This window comes from Dermacentor variabilis, chromosome 2 (genome assembly GCF_050947875.1).
Source record: "Dermacentor variabilis isolate Ectoservices chromosome 2, ASM5094787v1, whole genome shotgun sequence".
In the NCBI taxonomy this organism is placed as follows: domain Eukaryota; kingdom Metazoa; phylum Arthropoda; class Arachnida; order Ixodida; family Ixodidae; genus Dermacentor; species Dermacentor variabilis.
The window spans coordinates 228214604-228233278 of record NC_134569.1 but is presented as its reverse complement, the minus strand read 5'-3'; the positions used below and the strand labels follow the sequence as shown (position 1 = coordinate 228233278).

Below are 18675 nucleotides of genomic sequence, written 5' to 3'. Positions count from 1 at the left end.
TACTTCAGTGACAGAAATGTTTGCTTGGATATCCAAGATTACCTGATTGAATTTAATCGATTACAATGCTCGACTGATCGCGCCCATCCCCCCACCATAGTTTTCTTTTATTTATTCATTTACCAATTATCAGTTTTTTATGTATATATTTCTTCTGTTCGCTCTTCTTCCTGCAAAAAAAATTTTACTTTCCAAGTTCTAACGTCCAGGTACCAATTCCTCTGTTTTTATCCACCTAATTTACCCACCCGATTCATGGCTGATCCGCCAATGTGGGTATTGCCACAACCACTCAGGTCAACAACAGCAGCGACCCGCGAGCCTACGTCCTGTGGTCTGTACATCACGCTGAAAGAAGGATCCATTGTACTGCGTCCTGTGCTGAAGTGTACGCAACAGTTATTGTAAGCGTGTAAAAATTCATAACGGGACCACAGCGCCAAAGGCGTCAGCGCTCGTCGTATTACCGTGAGCTCATCGGCAGCATTTTGTTTCTGCAGGCATTGAATCCGAAGGTAAGGAAGAAGAAGAAGAAGAAGCAGTAGCCATGTTCTACGCCCTGCTCGCATGGGTTGCGGCCACGTCCTTGCCGCGACTCCTTCCTGTCGCTGGCGCTCCATTCGACGCCCCTGAAGACGAAGAGCTGTGGTCGCTGGGCGCGGGTAACGCGCCCCACTACAGCGAGCGACTCGTGACCGAGGGGGAGCCCTTCTCGCTCAGCTGCCGGCTGCGTCCAGGGCTGGGCGCCGGGTCGTGGCTCAAGGACGGCCGCAGTATCGACGCAGCTGCCGGCTACGAGTTGCGGGAGCAGCACGCCAGCGGAACTTCGGAGGAGAGGGTGAGCCATGCGCAGTCGCCGAAGCGCTCGGCCGCGTGGCCACCTTGCCAGGGCCGTGGTTCGTTAAGATGTTCCACGAAAAACAAGCACCGCACTGGAAGAGCTGCAGCAGTCTGAGTGTGCAAGTGAAAAAGTTTCGGGCAAAACTCGTCTGCGATGACATTCCAGGTATGCGAATAGCCGAAACGCGTCATGTATGAGGCGTGTAGTGCAACCTGGAATCGTTTCTCGCGCTTCCCTCTGGACACGCTGCGCCACACAGCGGCGCCGTCGCGAAGTCGGCGCGTACCAGTGGCACGTACCCAGTGGTACTTACCCAATGGTACATACTCACGGGAACGGTGCACATTTTTAGACTGCACTACTTTGGGGTTCGGCCCACAATTTTCGACTCTGCTTAGGTTAGACTCAGATGGCGGATAGAAACTGGCCTGAGAATGACAAGAAAGCCATTCGCATTTATATGCTGCAACCGCCAGGAAATCGGCACGCCGTCATGGAACATTGGAAAGTTGCTGCCGCTACAAAAATGCATGATTTGTATAAATTTTAAAACACATTTCTTGCTCACACTTCTGACCTCTTTAGGAACTTTTCCGTCGTTAGTATCCAATCCTTGTGCAATTTTAGGGCTCTGTCGTTCTTACAAACTTGTTATCCATAAATAAAACTATACTTTAGTCGACCTCAACAGATTTGGAAACGATGTTGTTACCTATAATACCAGAAGCCCCGAGCACTAGCACGTGAAATACTTCCAGACTTATTATGGCAATCAAAGGCTCAGTTTTCGGTTGAGTTCACTTTTAAACAAATTAGTGAAAATAGATTTTATTCTAGGTTCAGTCTCTTCAAGGGAACTGCGCCATAAATTTGTGTGAACGTGTGTTCTATTTTTTAATGCGTAACATTCTTTGGCTAGGAGCCCGGGGTCCGTTTTCTGCTCCGTTCCGTTAGTCGATCCTTCCGCTTCATGTCCCAAAAAAGCCCGCACGGCCTTCTAGGCTTGAATAGGTAAATTTCTGTGAATACACAAACTTCTGCACGCTTACCGCCACCTACTTGTGGGCGCACGAACCTATAACGTAATATTTTGTCAGTCAGCATGGAAGTGGTAGCAAAGTACAAATATTTGCCTAAACCTCGCCCTTCCGCCTTCAAACGAATTTGTTACTTTGTAAACTGATCATTTCAAGCAGAGTACTGTTCTATAAATAAGTAAAAAGTAAAGCCAATTCCACGGAGTGAAACCTGCCAAAACAGCGAAGCTCGTGGTTGTTTTCTCATGTTCGTAATCGTGTTTAGCGCGATTTTCGTGGTCTTTTGTCTCGTTGTCGTCGTTTTGCTAGATTCGAGCTTCGGTTCCGGATTGCGCACACTATTCAGTTGCGTGGTGTTGTGATCAAACCACAGTCTGTCACACACCTTGCAGCTGTGGCCGCAGTCATGGTAGAGGAGTTTTCTTTAGAGCCGTCTGTCACCACCCTCCGTGGGAGGAATCTCTCTGCGTCGACGTCTCTTGCGCGGCCTCCTACCTTTCAAGTTGAGTGTTAGGGCTCATTCTCTTGCGCGGCCTCCTACCTTTCAAGTTGAGTGTTAGGGCTCATTCACACCGGCGACTGACAGTGGTCGCGCAACCAAGTTGGTCGCAAAGCGACCAGTCGCAAATGGTCGCAAACGGTCGCTTTTCTCGAAAAGCGACCATTTTGGGCCAGTCTCTCTCTGCGCGATTTTTCAGTCGCGCGACCGTGGTCGCAAAACTAATAAACCAATCAGCGGCGCACCGGAAGTGATCTTTCATGTGTCTACATCCGGCCTCCTCCCGCGTCGCGGCAAATTCCGCATAGATTCCGAGAGTTCTCGCTGAGAACGATAATCTCCGGGATTGCGACTTGAGGGTCGCGCTCAACCGGGCTTGCCGATGTGAACATCATTCGCCTTTCGTCGCTTTTTGATCGAGTCGCAAATGGTCACGCGACCTCCTCAAGGCGCCGGTGTGAATGAGCCATTAGCGTCCCTCTGCTGGCGCTTGGCTTGCGCTTCTCGCTCTCGAGGCTCGCCATCTGCGCAAAGTCGGCGCTGTCGCTCTCGTGCGAGCTCCCGCTGCCACTGGCGCCGAGCTGAATCCACGGGGCGAAAGGGAGCGCTCCGTCGAAACACCCGCTCCTATGCCCCTCTCCGCCCCACTCCTGTAGCCTACCCCCGATCGTGGGTTTGTGCCATTGACTTGCCCCCCGTGTGACACCGGACGCCGGACGGCGAAAGCTCGACTTAGAACAGCTCCGCTGTTAACACAGCTAAAATTGTCCGACGGTAGGATTCGAGCACACCTAGTTCGAAAGCCCCATATTGAAACCATTACGCTACGGACATTTTTTTTATTGCAGAAGCATTGTGCGCCCTATTACGCGAAAATCTGTCGGCGTGTGCGTGGCCGAAGGATGTTACGAGAAATGGCCGACGACGCAAAGAGTAAAAACACGTCGAGAATTCTCGGAATGACGTCAGATTTCTTAGACAGGTTCCTTTAAACAAAGTAAATTAATGATATTGAAAAGTAAATTTGGCAGATTTCGGTCTGGGTGAGAATCGAACCCTGGCCTCGGGTGCGAGACGAGCACGCTTCGAGACGACCCCACGGCAGCTCCACGGTTCTCGCTGACTAAACGCGTTTCTAATGCGTGTGCCATTGCACACGTCATGTCGCAGCAATGTGCTTCACTAATGGCGGCGCATCCAATGGGGAGGAGGTGGCGCCACGTCATGAGCGTGTAACATTTATTTATTTATTTATTTATTTATTTATTTATTTATTTATTTATTTATTTATTTCTATGTACATACTGCAGGCTAATCGGGCTATCGCAGGAGTGGGTGTGAAAGGCAGAGAAATGAAAATAGTAAGTAATACAGGCAATACGAACAATACAAACCAACACGAACCAAAACTATTCAATGGCCTCCAAGAATAAGTTTAAAGGAGGAGAACGAATAGGACCAGGCAAATAATTCCAGTACTCGATTACACGGGGAAATAAACTGTATTTAGAAGTGTCCGTACGGGCAAAATAAGGTGCGATGTTTAGATGATGGTGACTTCTAGTATAAGATGGTTTTGCATCTAACACGAGCGCGTTCATGGCGTTCCGAGATCACGAATAGACAGCTTTAGTTACACGTACGCGGAGACTTCACGCACGCAAACGTGAAAGCTCTACGTACCATACGCGCACTGCACCTGAGGCGCTTTTAGCTACACGTACGCTACGCACGCTATGGATGGATGGATGTTATGAGCGTCCCCTTTGGAACGGGGCGGTGGGTTACGCAACCAAGCTCTTGCTATTATACTGTCTAATGTCCCTACCTAGCCTAACAATAAAAAAAAAACACTATTACCTCCCACATGCAAATTTTCTGATCCCCTATTGCGAACTGTGCTTTTATACGTCTCCGTTTTTTCTCGTTTCCCTACTTTATTCCACCAATCCTCCTATCGCCTCTTACTAATCCCTATTGCGGACATGTTTACTTTTCCACTGCTCTCGCTGAACCCAAGCGCTTCTAGGAGGCCAGTGGGCAGATGTCTTCACATTCTAATAAAACACGCTCCATAGTTTCCCTAGCTTTACCGCAGAAAGCACACGTTTCTTCTTCCTTCTTATATCTCGCTTTGTAGGTGCGTGTTCTGAGGCACCCCGATCTCGCTTCGAAAAGTAATGAGCTTCCCTTTGAGTTACCATAAGTTGTTTCTTTCCTGATTTGTTTTTTTCCTCTTAAGTAGTTACTCATGGCAGGTTTCTTTTCCATTGCCGCCACCCATGAGATTATTTAAGACTCTGACTTTCCGCTTGACTTTCCTTGCTGCTGTGTTGCCCACCCTACAGGCCGCATACTTGCTGGTAAGCTTCCTAGTTCTTTTCCTCCACTTTGAATCAATGTATTTTTCTGTACAGATACCTGAACACTCTCCCAGCCCATTTACTTTCTTCCATATACCTCAGCCCTTCTTCATACTCAATTTTACTGCGAGCTTCCTTCACTTCAAAACTAGTCCAGCCCATATCACCCTGCACAGCTTCATTTGTGGCGACTCACTGACCTTTGGTTCCCGTCGAGTCCTGATTCTACCCCTGATTCAAAGCAAACAACCGCATTTCAAAAAGTAAGTCCTGGAACCAGTACACCTTTCCACATACCTCGCAGGACTTCGTACCTATTGTATCCCCATAGCACTCTGTCCTTCATTATAGCTGAATTTCTCTTCCCCTTCACTGTTATTGTTTTTTGCTCTGTTTGCATATATCTATTGCCTTCGTTTATCCATATACCAAAGTATTTATATTCTGTTACCAGAGGTATTTCCTGGCCCTGTATCTCCACTGTCTGTTCACTGTTTTCATTGAAACCATAACACCTGATTTTCTAACACTAAATCTCAAACCTAAATTGTTGCCTTCCTGTCCACAGATATTAGCCAGACGTTACAAATCACTTTGCTCGTTAGATAGCAACACAATGTCGTCCGCATAAAATAAACCTGGGAGCTGCTGCTCTATTACTGTACCCGCCTGTTTGTATGAGAGATTAAACCCGATATTACTTCCTTCTAGCGCCCTCTCCATCCTAAACATGTACATAATAAATAGCAGCGGGGTTAAAGGGTACCCCTGCCTCAGTCTCTTGTTGATATGAACTTTCTCCTCGCTCCTCAGCCCTTCCCATTCAACGCAAACGGAATTTTCTAGGTAAATCTCTCTCAAAAGCTGTAGACAATCGTCACCTAAGCCTTCCCCTTCCAGAATATCCCACAAAATGTTTCGGTCTACGATGTCATAGGCTCCTGTAATGTCTAAAAAAAGGCCACATACAACGGTCTGCTTTCTGCTTTTGATATTTCAATACACGTTTGGATGATACGCACAAGTTATCATCCAAACGCCTACGTATTCTGAAGCCATTCTGAAGCTTTCCCAAAATGCCAATTTTCTCTGCCCATGCTTGAAGCTTTAATTTGATTGCCTGCATTGCTAGCCTGTATATTACCGACGTAATGGTCAACGGTCTACACGTTTGAATTCTATGTTTCTCCCCCTTACCTTTATAAATTAAATTCATTTTACTTTGTCGCCAACTGTATGGCATTCGTCTATCTTTTAACGTTTTTTCCACGGCTTTCACCAGAGCTTCCTTACTTTTTGGTCCTAGTTCATTTATTAGCCTAAAGGGAACCTCGTCTAGCCCTGTGGATGTGAACTTAGGAATTTTCTCTTCCTCTTTCTTGCAGTTGAAATTTGTCAGCACCACTCCTTTCCCACTTGGGTCTCTTTCATGCTCTTTCTTTTCTTTATATACAACCTCGTCATTGCCTTGGAAAGATTCGGCTATTACATTTCGGATGTAATTTATGGCCGCTTCTCCTTCCAGTCTGTTTTCATCTTCATCTAGGATATGTTGTTGTATTGCTGTTGACTTCCTGCCTAATAATTTTATGTGGTTCCAAAATATTCGAGGCGCGGCCTTCTTTTTCTCACGTATTTCTGACAACCAACGTTCACTTTCACCTTTTAATTTTGCTTGCACCAGTATTTGAACCATATACTTTTTCTCCCGGTATATTTCGCTTTTAGTGGTTACTTCGTCCTGCGGCAACTGCGCCTTCTTTGCATGCCTGTGCTCTCGAGATGCTTTCTGTCGTTCTGCGATCGCTTCTCGTATATTCCTGTTCCACCAGCTTTTCGGTTTCCTTTTTCCTTTCCAACGAACATGTTGTTTCTTTTTTCGTATTTCTGTCGTTATTACACTTAGCTCACCATATTCCCACTCTTTATTTCGCCATTTGCCAAGTTCTTCCTCGACTGTAGTGACTATATTTGTTATTTGTTCAGCTTTCAAATTTAGACTGGTCATTTTGCAGTCCTTGCTCTCTTTTCCAACTATATATCCCATTTTCAAAATGATGGGTTTATGGTCACTCCCTATGCTGCTATACCCTTCCTCATCAATGACCATTTCTCTCAGCTTATCATGAATTCCTTCAGCCATCAGACAGTAATCAATGGTTGATTGCCGGTTTCCAATTTCTCAAATGATCTGCCCTTCATACTTAGGCCCCGTATTCACTATAACGAGGTTATGTTGCTCACAAATGTCTGGCATTGACTTCCCGTTGTTGTCGATATAGCCATCTAAATCCTATATGTGGGCATTCATGTCACCTAATAGGACAATTTCAGCACCATTCTCGAAACCCTTAAAATGAGCGCTTATGCATTCCACTAACTCTCTATTCTTCTCTGCGCAATTTTTTCCGGTCCACAAATACGTAACGCCCAGCCAAGTTTCTTTCCCACTCATTGTACCTGATAACCAAAGATGCTCTTGACATTGTGAATTTACTCTTTCCCATTTGGCTCCCTGATGAATGAGCATTCCGACTCCCCCTCCCTTTCTTTCTGACTTAGTTCTGCTGCACCCTTCCCAAACATAATTCTCAATAACTGGCGGCTCTTCTGAGTCTCTAAGGTGTCTTTCTGTAACCGTATACACCCCTATTTGTTCGCTATTTAACTGCTTCTCAATCTCTGCCCACTTTTCCTTTCTTCTACCCCCTGCATGTTTATGTAGCCTATTGCATGGCGAGCTCTCTTTCTTGCTTTCCTCCTTTTCTGTTATCGACGGTGATGCTGTTGTGAGGTTCCCCTAGGGGACCTTGTTCATTACTACCTACTCTGGCCTCCTGAGCGCCCGCGGGCCCCTTAAAAGAGCAACAGCGCGACCACAAAGTCAGCAGCCCACTTCTCGTGCCAGCCTGCGATTGAAGTGGTTCCCGTCTCGTTTAAAACCACCACATCTTCTCACTTCCCTGTTTACTTCGACAGCCTCGAAGCCTTGAAGCGATACATGGTCGCTAAAAGCGACCATGTATCGCCATTTATCGCCAGGTATAAACACTGCTGTAGCCACTGGCATCCAAGACACATCAAAGCCAAGCCAGTCGAGCGGTATTGGCGTGCAAAACACGTAAAAGTGTGTTATTGTGTCGATCGGAGCTTCACAATGCCTAGAAGTGCTATACCGCATGTTGTCCTCGAAGGCGTTGCAGTCTCTTACGCCTCGGAACAAATGCAAGTAACATTTAGAAAAACGAAGGCGCGGAGTTACCAACGTTACTAGACTAGGTTCAGTTTTCAAACTCCCGTGACTGCGTGGACCCAGCACCGATCCTCGCATCTCGTGGCGCTGCTGTCGCACTTTGCTCGGTCAGAACGGCGCGGACGGGGCGACGAAGCACCGTCCGTTGTTTATCTGTTTTGGCACGTTGTATACATGCGTGTTTTGCTGCAGCCTCGGTTTATTTTTGCGACACTCTTGTGCGTTTTTTATGCGTTTTTTTTGTACGGAGGCGAGCGCCATCTGGATGGCGTTGTTGCAAGGAACCGAGCGGACCGTGGCGCTTCATGAATGGTAGAAACTCTGGGAGAAGGTTTTGTGTTTGAGTTTCCTTGTAACATAATTATGTTGTCTGGAATATTCACATTACAATCTGACGCAACTGTGTCCGTAGGTTTTGTTAGGTCGTACTTTACGATTTGTCTAACGCATTTTACTTTCAGAAATTCAATTATTTCAGTAACGTCTCTGCGCTACGTGCAAGGCCTGCCTGGTTGTGGTTCGGAATGTTTTTTTCGCGAAACGACGTCAAACAGCGACACTGGACTTTTTTTTTCCAACACGGGGCTCTCAACGCTGTCGCATTCCCACACGTAAGCAGTCTTTGGTGTTTCTGATGAATATTTTTACTGCATTTCCATTTGCACTACGGATATATGCATCAACAAATGGCATAGAAGTGTCTTATGAATTTTCTTCGCAGGCAAGCGAGTGCGTTGAAAGGCTTGGCGCTTTTGGATTTGGATTTACAGAAGCGCAGCTAGAACGCAAGCGAGAGCTTGCACAGACAAGGAATGCGCGGATAACGCATGAAACCAGAGAATTACATCTGGAACAACAGGGAAAGCTTCTGAAGAGTGCGCATTGCAACGAAGGAGAGCGGGTCGGTGGACAATTACGCCAGAAAAAAGAAAGCTGCCGCAACACTTGCTTCATTCTTCACTTGGTTCAGGCTGCTGTGTCCTATACTGTGTGATTTGGCAATGCACGCGGCGGAATTACTGCTACTGGCTGGAGACGTCGAAACAAAACCTCCGGCCCAGATCTTGAGCAGATCTCCAGACAGCTCGAGGCGATTGCCGGAGACATAAAAAGCATTAAAGAGGATCGACTAACATCAATTGAAGCGAAACTGGAAAACATGGTTGCCCTTGACAAAAAAATGTTTGACTGCATAAACCAGGTCACCAACTTGCAGAAGGTTGTTTCCTTGCTTGAACTAAAACTGGATGATTTGGAAAATCGCTCGAGACGGTGTAATCTTTTAGTTTACGGAATTCCAGAAGATGACGAAGAAGACAACGAATCCCTTGAACAAACTTTTAATGAAAGCATTGCCAAGAACATTCTTGAAATTCAACCTGTCGCCATTGAACGCATTCATAGGTTAGGAAAACCTTCACGCGAGAAAACCAGGCCTGTAATACTAAAACTTCTTGACTTCCGTGTAAAGACTCTTGTGCTAAAAACCTGTCGCAAACTTAAAATACTGAATACGCGATCAGTGAAGACTTCTCTTTCCGAGTACGCGACATAAGGAAGAAACTGTGGGTTAGTGTAAAATCAATGAAAGATTCCGGTGCAAAGGTGGCGCTCGTTTACGATAAAGTCCGAATCAACGGAGAATTGTTTCAGTAGAATGAAGAAACGAACTGCCGGGTACCTGTAAAGGCACAGACAAGTGCGAGTAAAGGCCAAAAAAACCAGGAAGGAATTGGACCACACCTACGCCCCCGACCGCCCCAAAAACGAAACAAATAACATTTGCAAACGTAAATGCGCGTAGTATCCTGAATAAGCTTGACGCACAAGAGCCTCTTTTTATCAGCCTAGAGCCCGACTTTATGGCGATTACAGAAACGTGACTTACAGATGACATACAGGACAAAGAAATAGCCCTACCCGACTATGTGATTGTGCGCAAAGATAGATTAAGGCGAGGGGGAGGAGTGGCTTTACTAATAAATAAAAAAATTCCTTTCACTGTCTTACCAGAAGTCGAAAATGCCGAAGCACTTTTTTGCAAACTTAGTTTTGGTGCAACGACTATCAGTGTCGGTTGTATATACCGTAGCCCTTCGACTGATGAACGCGCACTGACATCATTATATCAGTATATGGAACTTCATGTACAAAAATCCCGGCTGATCCTTCTCGGGGATTTCAACCTTCCTGATATCGACTGGCCAACCATGTGTTATTGCTCTCCTTGTTCAGAAATTGTTTTTGATATTATGCTTAGTTTTGACTTGTCACAAGTTGTCAACGAGCCCACACGTGTTCAAGGCAATGCATCCAACATTCTTGACCTCATCTTTCTGAGCAACCACTTTTCGATCAATAAAACTAACTTAGCAGTGCTAGATGGAATATCAGATCACAAATTAACATTATGCACTACTCCCATCCAGGCCGCAACAAATCTTTCTATTTCCAAAACTAGTTATCCAGACTTTACAAAAGCTGACGACTCAAGCATAGTTAATTACTTAATTTTGGAGTATCAGTCATTTGAAGAACTCGCTAATTCTTCAGATACTGATATAGACGCAATATGGGAAAGACCTAAAGCCATTGTATCCCACTGCATCAATAACTATATTCCAATAAGAACCAAGCGAATAAATAGAAATAACCCATGGATAACACGTGATGTCATTCATGCGAAGTGCAAAGTGAAGCGACTAAGAAAATTGCTCAAAACAAAAAAAGGTCCTGAACATAAACGTAAACTCACGTGTGCTGTCAATGAAATGAAAGCAAAAATTAGTACAGCGAAAGCACATTTCTTTTCAGTTACGCTTCCTAACTTTTTAAAGCATTCCCCTGGATAGTTTTGGAAGTATCTTAGCCCCAAAAAACAAAGCAACACTCTCAATTTTCAGGAACAAAATTTAAGTTTTGCAAATTCATTAAATACATACTTCCAGTCTGTGTTCACTGCTGACGATGGCCGCATTCCGGAGGTGAATCACTACAACCAGAGACCGCTAGGCCTGCCAACGATAACTGAGTCAGGAGTCCTCAACCTATTACTATCAATAGATACAAAAAAGGAAACGGCCCGGACAATATTCCCAACACTTTTCTTCAAAGATATGCCGAAGTCAACGCGAAATATCTACATCTAATATTTAACAAATCCTTATCAACATGTAGCCTTGCAATGGAATGGAAAATAGCGAAAGTAATCCCCGTTCATAAAGCAGGAAGCAAAAGTGATTTTGGTAATTACAGACCAATATCGCTAACATCCAAAGTAGGGAAATTATTAGAGCATATCATATTAAAGCATATCACGAGCTATCTAGAGCAAGCAGAAATATTATCGCCTATCCAGCATGGTTTCCGGCGGGGACTTTCAACAATAACCCAATTACTTGAATTAACGCATGACTTATCCCAAAGCATTAACAATCAAAGACAAGTTGACTTAATAGCATTAGATTTTTCGAAGGCGTTTGATAGAGTAACCCATCAAAAACTAATCAGCAAACTGAAAACAACTTTAGGCGATGGTTGTATTGTCAATTGGATTGAAGATTACTTAACCAAGCGGTTTCAGTATGTTGTTGTTAACAATGAAATTTCTTCCATTGTACCAGTTACATCGGGGGTGCCTCAAGGGTGCGTCCTTGCTCCCACTTTATTCCTTATTTTTATTAATGATTCGCCCTCTAACATCCACGTTAAAATGAAGCTTTTTGCCGACGACTGCATTCTTTATAATGAAATTAACTCTATGAATGACCACGTTGATTTAAACAGCGCCCTTCACGATGTAGTGAAGTGGTGTAAAAAGTGGCAGATGAAACTGAACATTAAAAAACTGCCTTTTTATCTATAACCCGCAAAAAACATAGGTCGGACTTCGAATACACTATCAATAACATACCACTCACCCAAGTTCATGAGCTTAAATATCTTGGCTTGATCATTTCACATGACCTAAGATGGGAATCTCCTATTAACAGTATCATACCATCTGCTTTAAAACGGCTGTTCTTCCTCAGAAGAAGACTTCGAGCTGCGCCACCGGAAATTAAACTGCTATCATACAACGCATTTATTCGCCCAGTTCTCGAATATGGTAACACAATTTGGTTTCCTTGTACACAACAGCTTATTAACAAACTAGAAGGAGTGCAGCGAAAGGCAATTAGATTCATCTTTAACAAATACAAGAATAGCGATTCACCTACCCAACTGCTAAAACAAGCCGGTATTCCTACTCTGCGAAACCGCGCCAAAGTAGCAAGACTAAAATTATTGTTTCAATTAATACACAATGCATTACGAATAAATACTTCGGTTTATATATCCCTAGCTGACACCAGACCTTCCCGCCATAAGCAGTCATTAACACTTAAGGAATATGCATTTCGCACTGACTGTTTTAGATATTCGTTCTTTCCTCTTGCAATAAGAGAATGGAATAGCCTGGACCCCCTCATAACGACTAACACATCGTTGCCGAAATTTATAACCCTTGTAGAAGAGCTGTTGCGCAATAATTAGATTATGTTAGCCGGAAATAACACCACTCACGTCATTGTATAAAATGAAATCTGTATGAGCATTGTATTTGCCTATGTAATGTCACCCCCTTTTGCCAAATGAAATGTACCCTTATTTTATTTCCTACCATATGTGTATATCTGCTTCGTGTCGATTGCAAATATCATTGTTGAAATCATGTAAACCTGTTTTTATTGCTATTTGTGAGTGTATAATATATGCCCAACCTGTACCCGCTGCGGTTGCTCAGTGGCTATGGTGTTGGGCTGCTGAGCACGAGGTCGCGGGATCGAATCCCGGCCACGGCGGCCGCATTTCGATGGGGGCGAAATGCGAAAACACCCGTGTGCTTAGATTTAGGTGCACGTTAAAGAACCCCAGGTGGTCAAAATTTCCGGAGTCCTCCACTATGGCGTGCCTCATAATCAGAAAGTGGTTTTGGCACGTAAAACCCCAAATATTATTATGCCCAACCTGTAAAAATCCCGCTGGGATTGACCAGTATCTGAAATAAAAAAAAAATTACCAAACACGAGATTGGTAGTAAAAATGGCTTTACTGGGAAGGTCATCATTGTGTGCGTGGTACGCTTTCCAGCTGCTTATATCTTAAGATATGGCAGTCCTGGTTTGAAGGGTTGCAGCATAGACTTCATAAGTAATGATTACAAATAATGCTATGCACGATATGATTATTCGGCAGTGGGCAGTTTCTGCCGAAATTTTTTTCCTTTACTGTATCTCTGGGTTGTGTTGCATGGATATAACATTTGTACTTTTTTTTGCATTTGCGTTTAGAGCTAGCTGCGCACGCATGTTTTCCTTTTATGCTGCGTATATGATATTTCTAGTGCATCGACAAATTTTATGCACGTATGAACTTATGTTTTTCGCTTGATACATTTATGGCAGCTATTAGTTGTCATATCGATCCTTCCATTTCTTATTTATATTCTGTGCTGCATCCCTGCTGCAAATGTATTTGCAAATGTATTTGTATACATTTGTATACAAATTGTAAATGTATTTGCAAATGTATGTACGAGGGTGCGCAGACCCTTGTAAAGCCACATTATTGTGGGCTTTGTCTGCTCGCCGGACGTCACGAAATGATGTCCACTAAAGGAATTTAACACAAATGAACAATCAAAGACGCGCGTCTGTATATGAACGCCTGTTTTAGCCGAACTTGAGTACAGCCGGGATCTGTCCATGGCCGTGCGCGTTGCCAGGTGCGCAGGCACTCGTGTGCATTGTAGCATGTCGTTGCCCAGTCATGTCAAGAGGCAAGCGTATGCGCCTAAATAATGGGCAACTTTCTTGCCACGAAATCACACTATGTGCATTTTTTTCTGAACGCTGTGTCCTCCGCTGAGAAGGCTCCACTGAGAGTGTTACGGCGCTTATGCTCGCACATGAAGTTTCCAACGCTCGTCGCATTCAGAAAGTGTTACAAGGCGAAACATTTTGAAGATCTGACGCAGTGTGGGAACATATATTATGCGAAGCAGGTTGCAGTTACCTGACTATCCAGCATTGTTTGATGTTCAGGAAAAGCGTTAACTGGTGGACCGGCTTGTTTGCTTACATCGAGTAGTAAAGAGCCCGCAAGAGGGTGGGAACACAGCAGCACGACGACGACCATGTTCAAGATCGCATCGCATGGTGGCAACAGCATGATGTCTACGGGGGCCCTCCGACGCGAATCCATGCATGTGGGTTCTTGGGTTCTAGATGGGTATGCAACGGGCGTTAGCGAGAGAAACACAGATTGTGATGTGATCTGCGACTAAGTGCTATGCAATCGTACGTACCGATGTTTATGTCATGTGATCTCTGGTAAAGTGGCAATGGCATTTATACTCCGACGAAGAAATGTTAAAACAAAATTGGGCCGATCACATGAAGTCGGCACAACGGCGCGCAGTTTCTACAGATAATACTAGCTGCTGCGAGGAAAGGGGAATGTGCGCTGATTCCGGAGATCATGCAGTCTAACACAGTGTCGCAAAGCTCGAGCTTTGCAAAGCTCGAGCTCGAGACGAGGAAATGCCACGCGCTGTACTCGCCAAATGTTTCAAAGAGCTGAAATGCTTTAGAACGACAGAAGTGGTCGTGCGATCGTAGCCTAATGATTAGAGCATCCGGATGTTGCGGTCGACTGCAGAGTCCCGATTCCACCATCGGTCACGTATCCATTATTTTTCTTTAGAACCAGACGAACGAGACGATTAAAAGGGGAGGCTAATATTGCGCTGTCCGAAAACGGTTGTTGGCACACTGAATGGTGGACGTGAGAGCCTGCTTTTGAAGCAGCAGAACCCCTGTTTAATGTGCCTACCGCGCTCTCCGTTTCACTGACGCTTTGTACTGCCTGATATCTTTTTTGCGAGAAACGTGTGCGCTCTGCTCTCAAAAATAGTTGGGCAGGCTGTGTCAGAGACTTAGCTGTGAGGGAACGTGGAACGCCTTATGCGTGCTGAAGAGGCTGAGTGGGCACTATAGGCAGAAATGACGTTAGCAAATAAAGTCACGTATAGTCATGCAATACAAGCTTACATGCCTAATTGCCAGCCTGAGTGTTTGTCAATTTATAGATACTCACTGCACGGAATCAATATTTTTGAACCCTACAAATGAACATGAAATCACACTGCTTTTCCGTGACCTGAGTAACAGTAGTGCCTGTGATACTGGTGGCCTGCAAATCAGGCCTGTTAGCTATGTGCTTGATATTATTTCACCTGTTCTTGCTCATATCTACAATATCTGTCTCTCCCAAGGCCAATTCCCAAAAAGAATGCAGATGGCAAAGGTGCTCCCCATATTCAAGAAAGGTTATAAAACACTTATTTCGAACTAGAGATCCATTTCCATGCTCCCGATTTTTCCCAAAGGACTAAAGAAGATAATATTTTTTAGGTTATCCCGTTTTCTTGACAAACATAACTTATTAACTCCACATCAACACGCTTTCCGCAGACGCATGTCGACTGAACTGGCACTCCTTAAGCAGAAAGAACTAATCCTTGAAAATTTTGAGACACGTTTATTAACCTTAGGTGTATTTGTCGACTTATCTCAAGCCTTCGCTTCTATTGATCATAAACTTTTGGTTCGTAAACTAACGCAGTGTGGCATCCGAGGCATCGCCCTCACCTTACTTTAATCTTACTTGTCACAGAAAGCAATTTCTGAATGTAAATGGATTATCATCCAGTGTCCTTCCTGTTCATGCAGGTATTTCACAAGGAAGCATCTTGGGCCCTCTTTTGTTAAATATTTTCGTCAACGACTTTATTAACATTGATTCTGGCACAATGTACATTATGTATGCCGATGACACCATACTTCTTTTTTCATCCAGATCCCTGGATGGCCTGGTCTTACGTGCTAACAGTGTGCTCTCTAAAGTGCACCAATGGTCCTTCGAAAATGGTCTAACAATCAACTCCGCAAAAACCAAAGCCTTGCTCTTTCATCCAAGAAATGTGAATGTCGTGCTACCTGGAGATATTGTGCTCAACTCCTGTACTATTGAAGTTGTACAATCAATCAAATGTCTGGGTGTGCACTTTGACTATGATATGACAGGGCGCTCTCATGTAGTTTTCCTCACCGGCAAACTGTCACAGGTGTTAGGTGCTAGACATTCCTTTAGATACCTGCCACAATCCGTGAAATTGCTGATTTATAACTCACTTTCTTTCAGTCACATAAATTAGTGCTGCCTCGTATGGGGGACAACTTTTGCCGCAAATATGCACAAGCTGTTTGTTATGCAGAAGAAATTTCTTCGTGTCATTTGTAATAAGCCTCATGATTTTCATTCCGCTCCTCTTTTCAACGCGCTTAGAACCCTTAAATTGCCTGCCCTAATAAATTGGCGATTGTTGTCAACCTACAGAAGATATGACAAAAATATTGGCGCCTTCAGCTCTGTCGCTAATCTCACAAAACGAGAAACCCCTTACACATCTCGAGCTCCTCAGATTTGGTGTGTTCCTCAACTTCGTACTAATTATGGCCAGCAAATGTTATGCCACTGGCTGCCCCGTTTACTCAATGATCTCACCAGATGGAATATCGATGTGCTGACTTGTTCCGCAAAAAATCTGCCTGTAAGTGTTTCTGCGTTCTTGACTGTGTACGGCTGTACATTGTGATTTTTGCCCTTGGTGTTCTTACTCTTTTTTTCATTTTTTCTCCTCTTTTTTCCTTAACACGTTTCTCACCTGCCCTGGTGCTGCCATTGTAAACGGAACCTGGGGCCAGTCAAGCTGCTTTCTCTGCAGCTTTTTCCCCCTTGTTTTTCCGCCACAACCATGTACCTCCTTGCTTGTGAAAATAAATAAATAAATAAATAAATAAATAAATAAATAAATAAATAAATAAATAAATAAATAAACTTCTGTTATAGCTAAAGCGGGGTCTTAAGGTCTAATTTTCCAATCGCCCTCGCTTCATATTCGTAATGGGCCCATCGTCACCAAAGGTAGTGAGAGCAAAGTAGCCCCCTTTGCCTTGATGTCCGAGTCTTTTCCTGCCATTTTCCTGCCACCCGCGTTCGACCCTACGTGTCGAACGCGGGTGCTGCCATAGCCAACAAAGTGTGAAATTTATGCAAAAATTTGTGCGCTTATGAGTTTTATAAATCCTGATGAGTATAGATTTGTGTTTACTGGATTATGCACACTATGGCTGGGTGGTGAGCTCAAATCGACAAGCGTACTGTCAAGCGATGCCACTCTGAAGGTCGAGAGAGGCAAAATTTATCTCCGATTGCGTCTTGCGTGACACGACAACAGCGTCATCTGTGCCCGTGACAGATGCATGATCGAGTAACGTTGTCTTGGCTCTACACAACCATATGAAACTAAGACACGTGGGTGGTACGGTTGCAAAGACATGAGCGACAATATTAAAACATGTTTTCGTAGCATGCGGCTTCAGGAAGCAACTCCTCTCTGACCGATTTTAAATACATTTCATGTCAGAAAGCAGAGGGCAAAGGGGGAGGGCGTGTTCAGGCGTCTTCCCACAGGTGCACGAAGGGGAGCAGGGAGAGGTGAAGGGCAAGTTGAAAGCGCGAGAAAATCGTGCGGTAGCGAGAGGCACATGATAGAGCCAATCAGGTTGCCCTTATTCAGTGTCTGTTGTGTGGCATGCTCTCGCAACGTCTTAACATTCTGGTGGTGGTGGTGGTGGTGGTGGTGGTAGTAGTAGTAGTAGTAGTAGTAGTAGTAGTAGTAGTAGTAGTAGTAGTAGTAGTAGTAGTAGTAGTAGTTGTTGTTGTTGTTGTTGTAGGTGGTGGTGGGTCGTGCTAGCAGTAGCAGGTGGTGGTAGTGGTAGTGGTGGTGGTGGTAGTAGTTGTAGGAGTCGTAGTAGTAGAAGTAGTAGCAGTAATTGTAGTAGTAGCAGTAGTAGTAGTAGTAGTAGTAGTAGTAGTAGTAGTAGTAGTAGTAGTCAGTGGGGGGGGGGGGCTATTCAGAGCGAGGTTGGCGAGGTTGAGCACAGCTGCTGCTGTTTTCTGGTACACCGCGTCGAGAGGTGGTTCAGAGAGAGTGTATAATTTGCATGACATGAGGGCAGCAGAAAGGAGAGGCAACGTGAGAAAGAAATTCATTTGGGCCTTTGCACCACGTTGAATGTGCACAATACCGTTGGAGCTTCCTGGGCGTCGCCACGTTAGCCTGTTGACTGCTGCAATTATTTGTGACGCCCCGCAAAAAAGCATTGCAGATATTTCAGCGCTTAACCTTCTGCTAACCTTCAAGTCCAGAGGGAAGCTAGATAGAGTGATTATCACCGCTAATTATCGTCATTCAAAGCCAACAGCACACAATGCTTCGCTTACATCGATTCCCAGAGTTCGTGCGATCCGCATATTTTTCATTTGAAGACACAACATGGAGCAATATTTGTTGCAATCTAAATCTGGGTGCTCAGTAAGGCTTGTGGTACGCTGAACCTCGCTGAGTCACAGTAGGCTACGTAAGCGCATATGCAAGGTGTCACGAATTTCGGCACTAAAGTGAAATACAGGGTACTTTGCGCGACGGTGGAACTTTATGACTACGCTGAGAGGCGTCTTCTAGAGTTCTTTTTATTCTGGCGATTTCACGCATGACGCATGGCGACAATTCG

At 44.6% G+C, this 18675-nt stretch overlaps 1 protein-coding gene across 2 annotated transcripts in view; it reads left to right on the top strand.

Moving 5' to 3' along the window:
* The first annotated feature begins 536 nt into the window (after window positions 1–536).
* LOC142571212 (protein sax-3-like) overlaps window positions 537–18675 on the top strand; it is a 65845-nt gene continuing 47706 nt past the window's right edge. For both annotated transcript variants that reach the window (XM_075679486.1, XM_075679485.1), the window contains exon 1: window positions 537–838. In XM_075679486.1, coding sequence (XP_075535601.1) covers window positions 548–838 — 291 coding nt within the window. In that variant the 5' untranslated portion in view covers window positions 537–547. The remainder of the gene's footprint in view (window positions 839–18675) is intronic.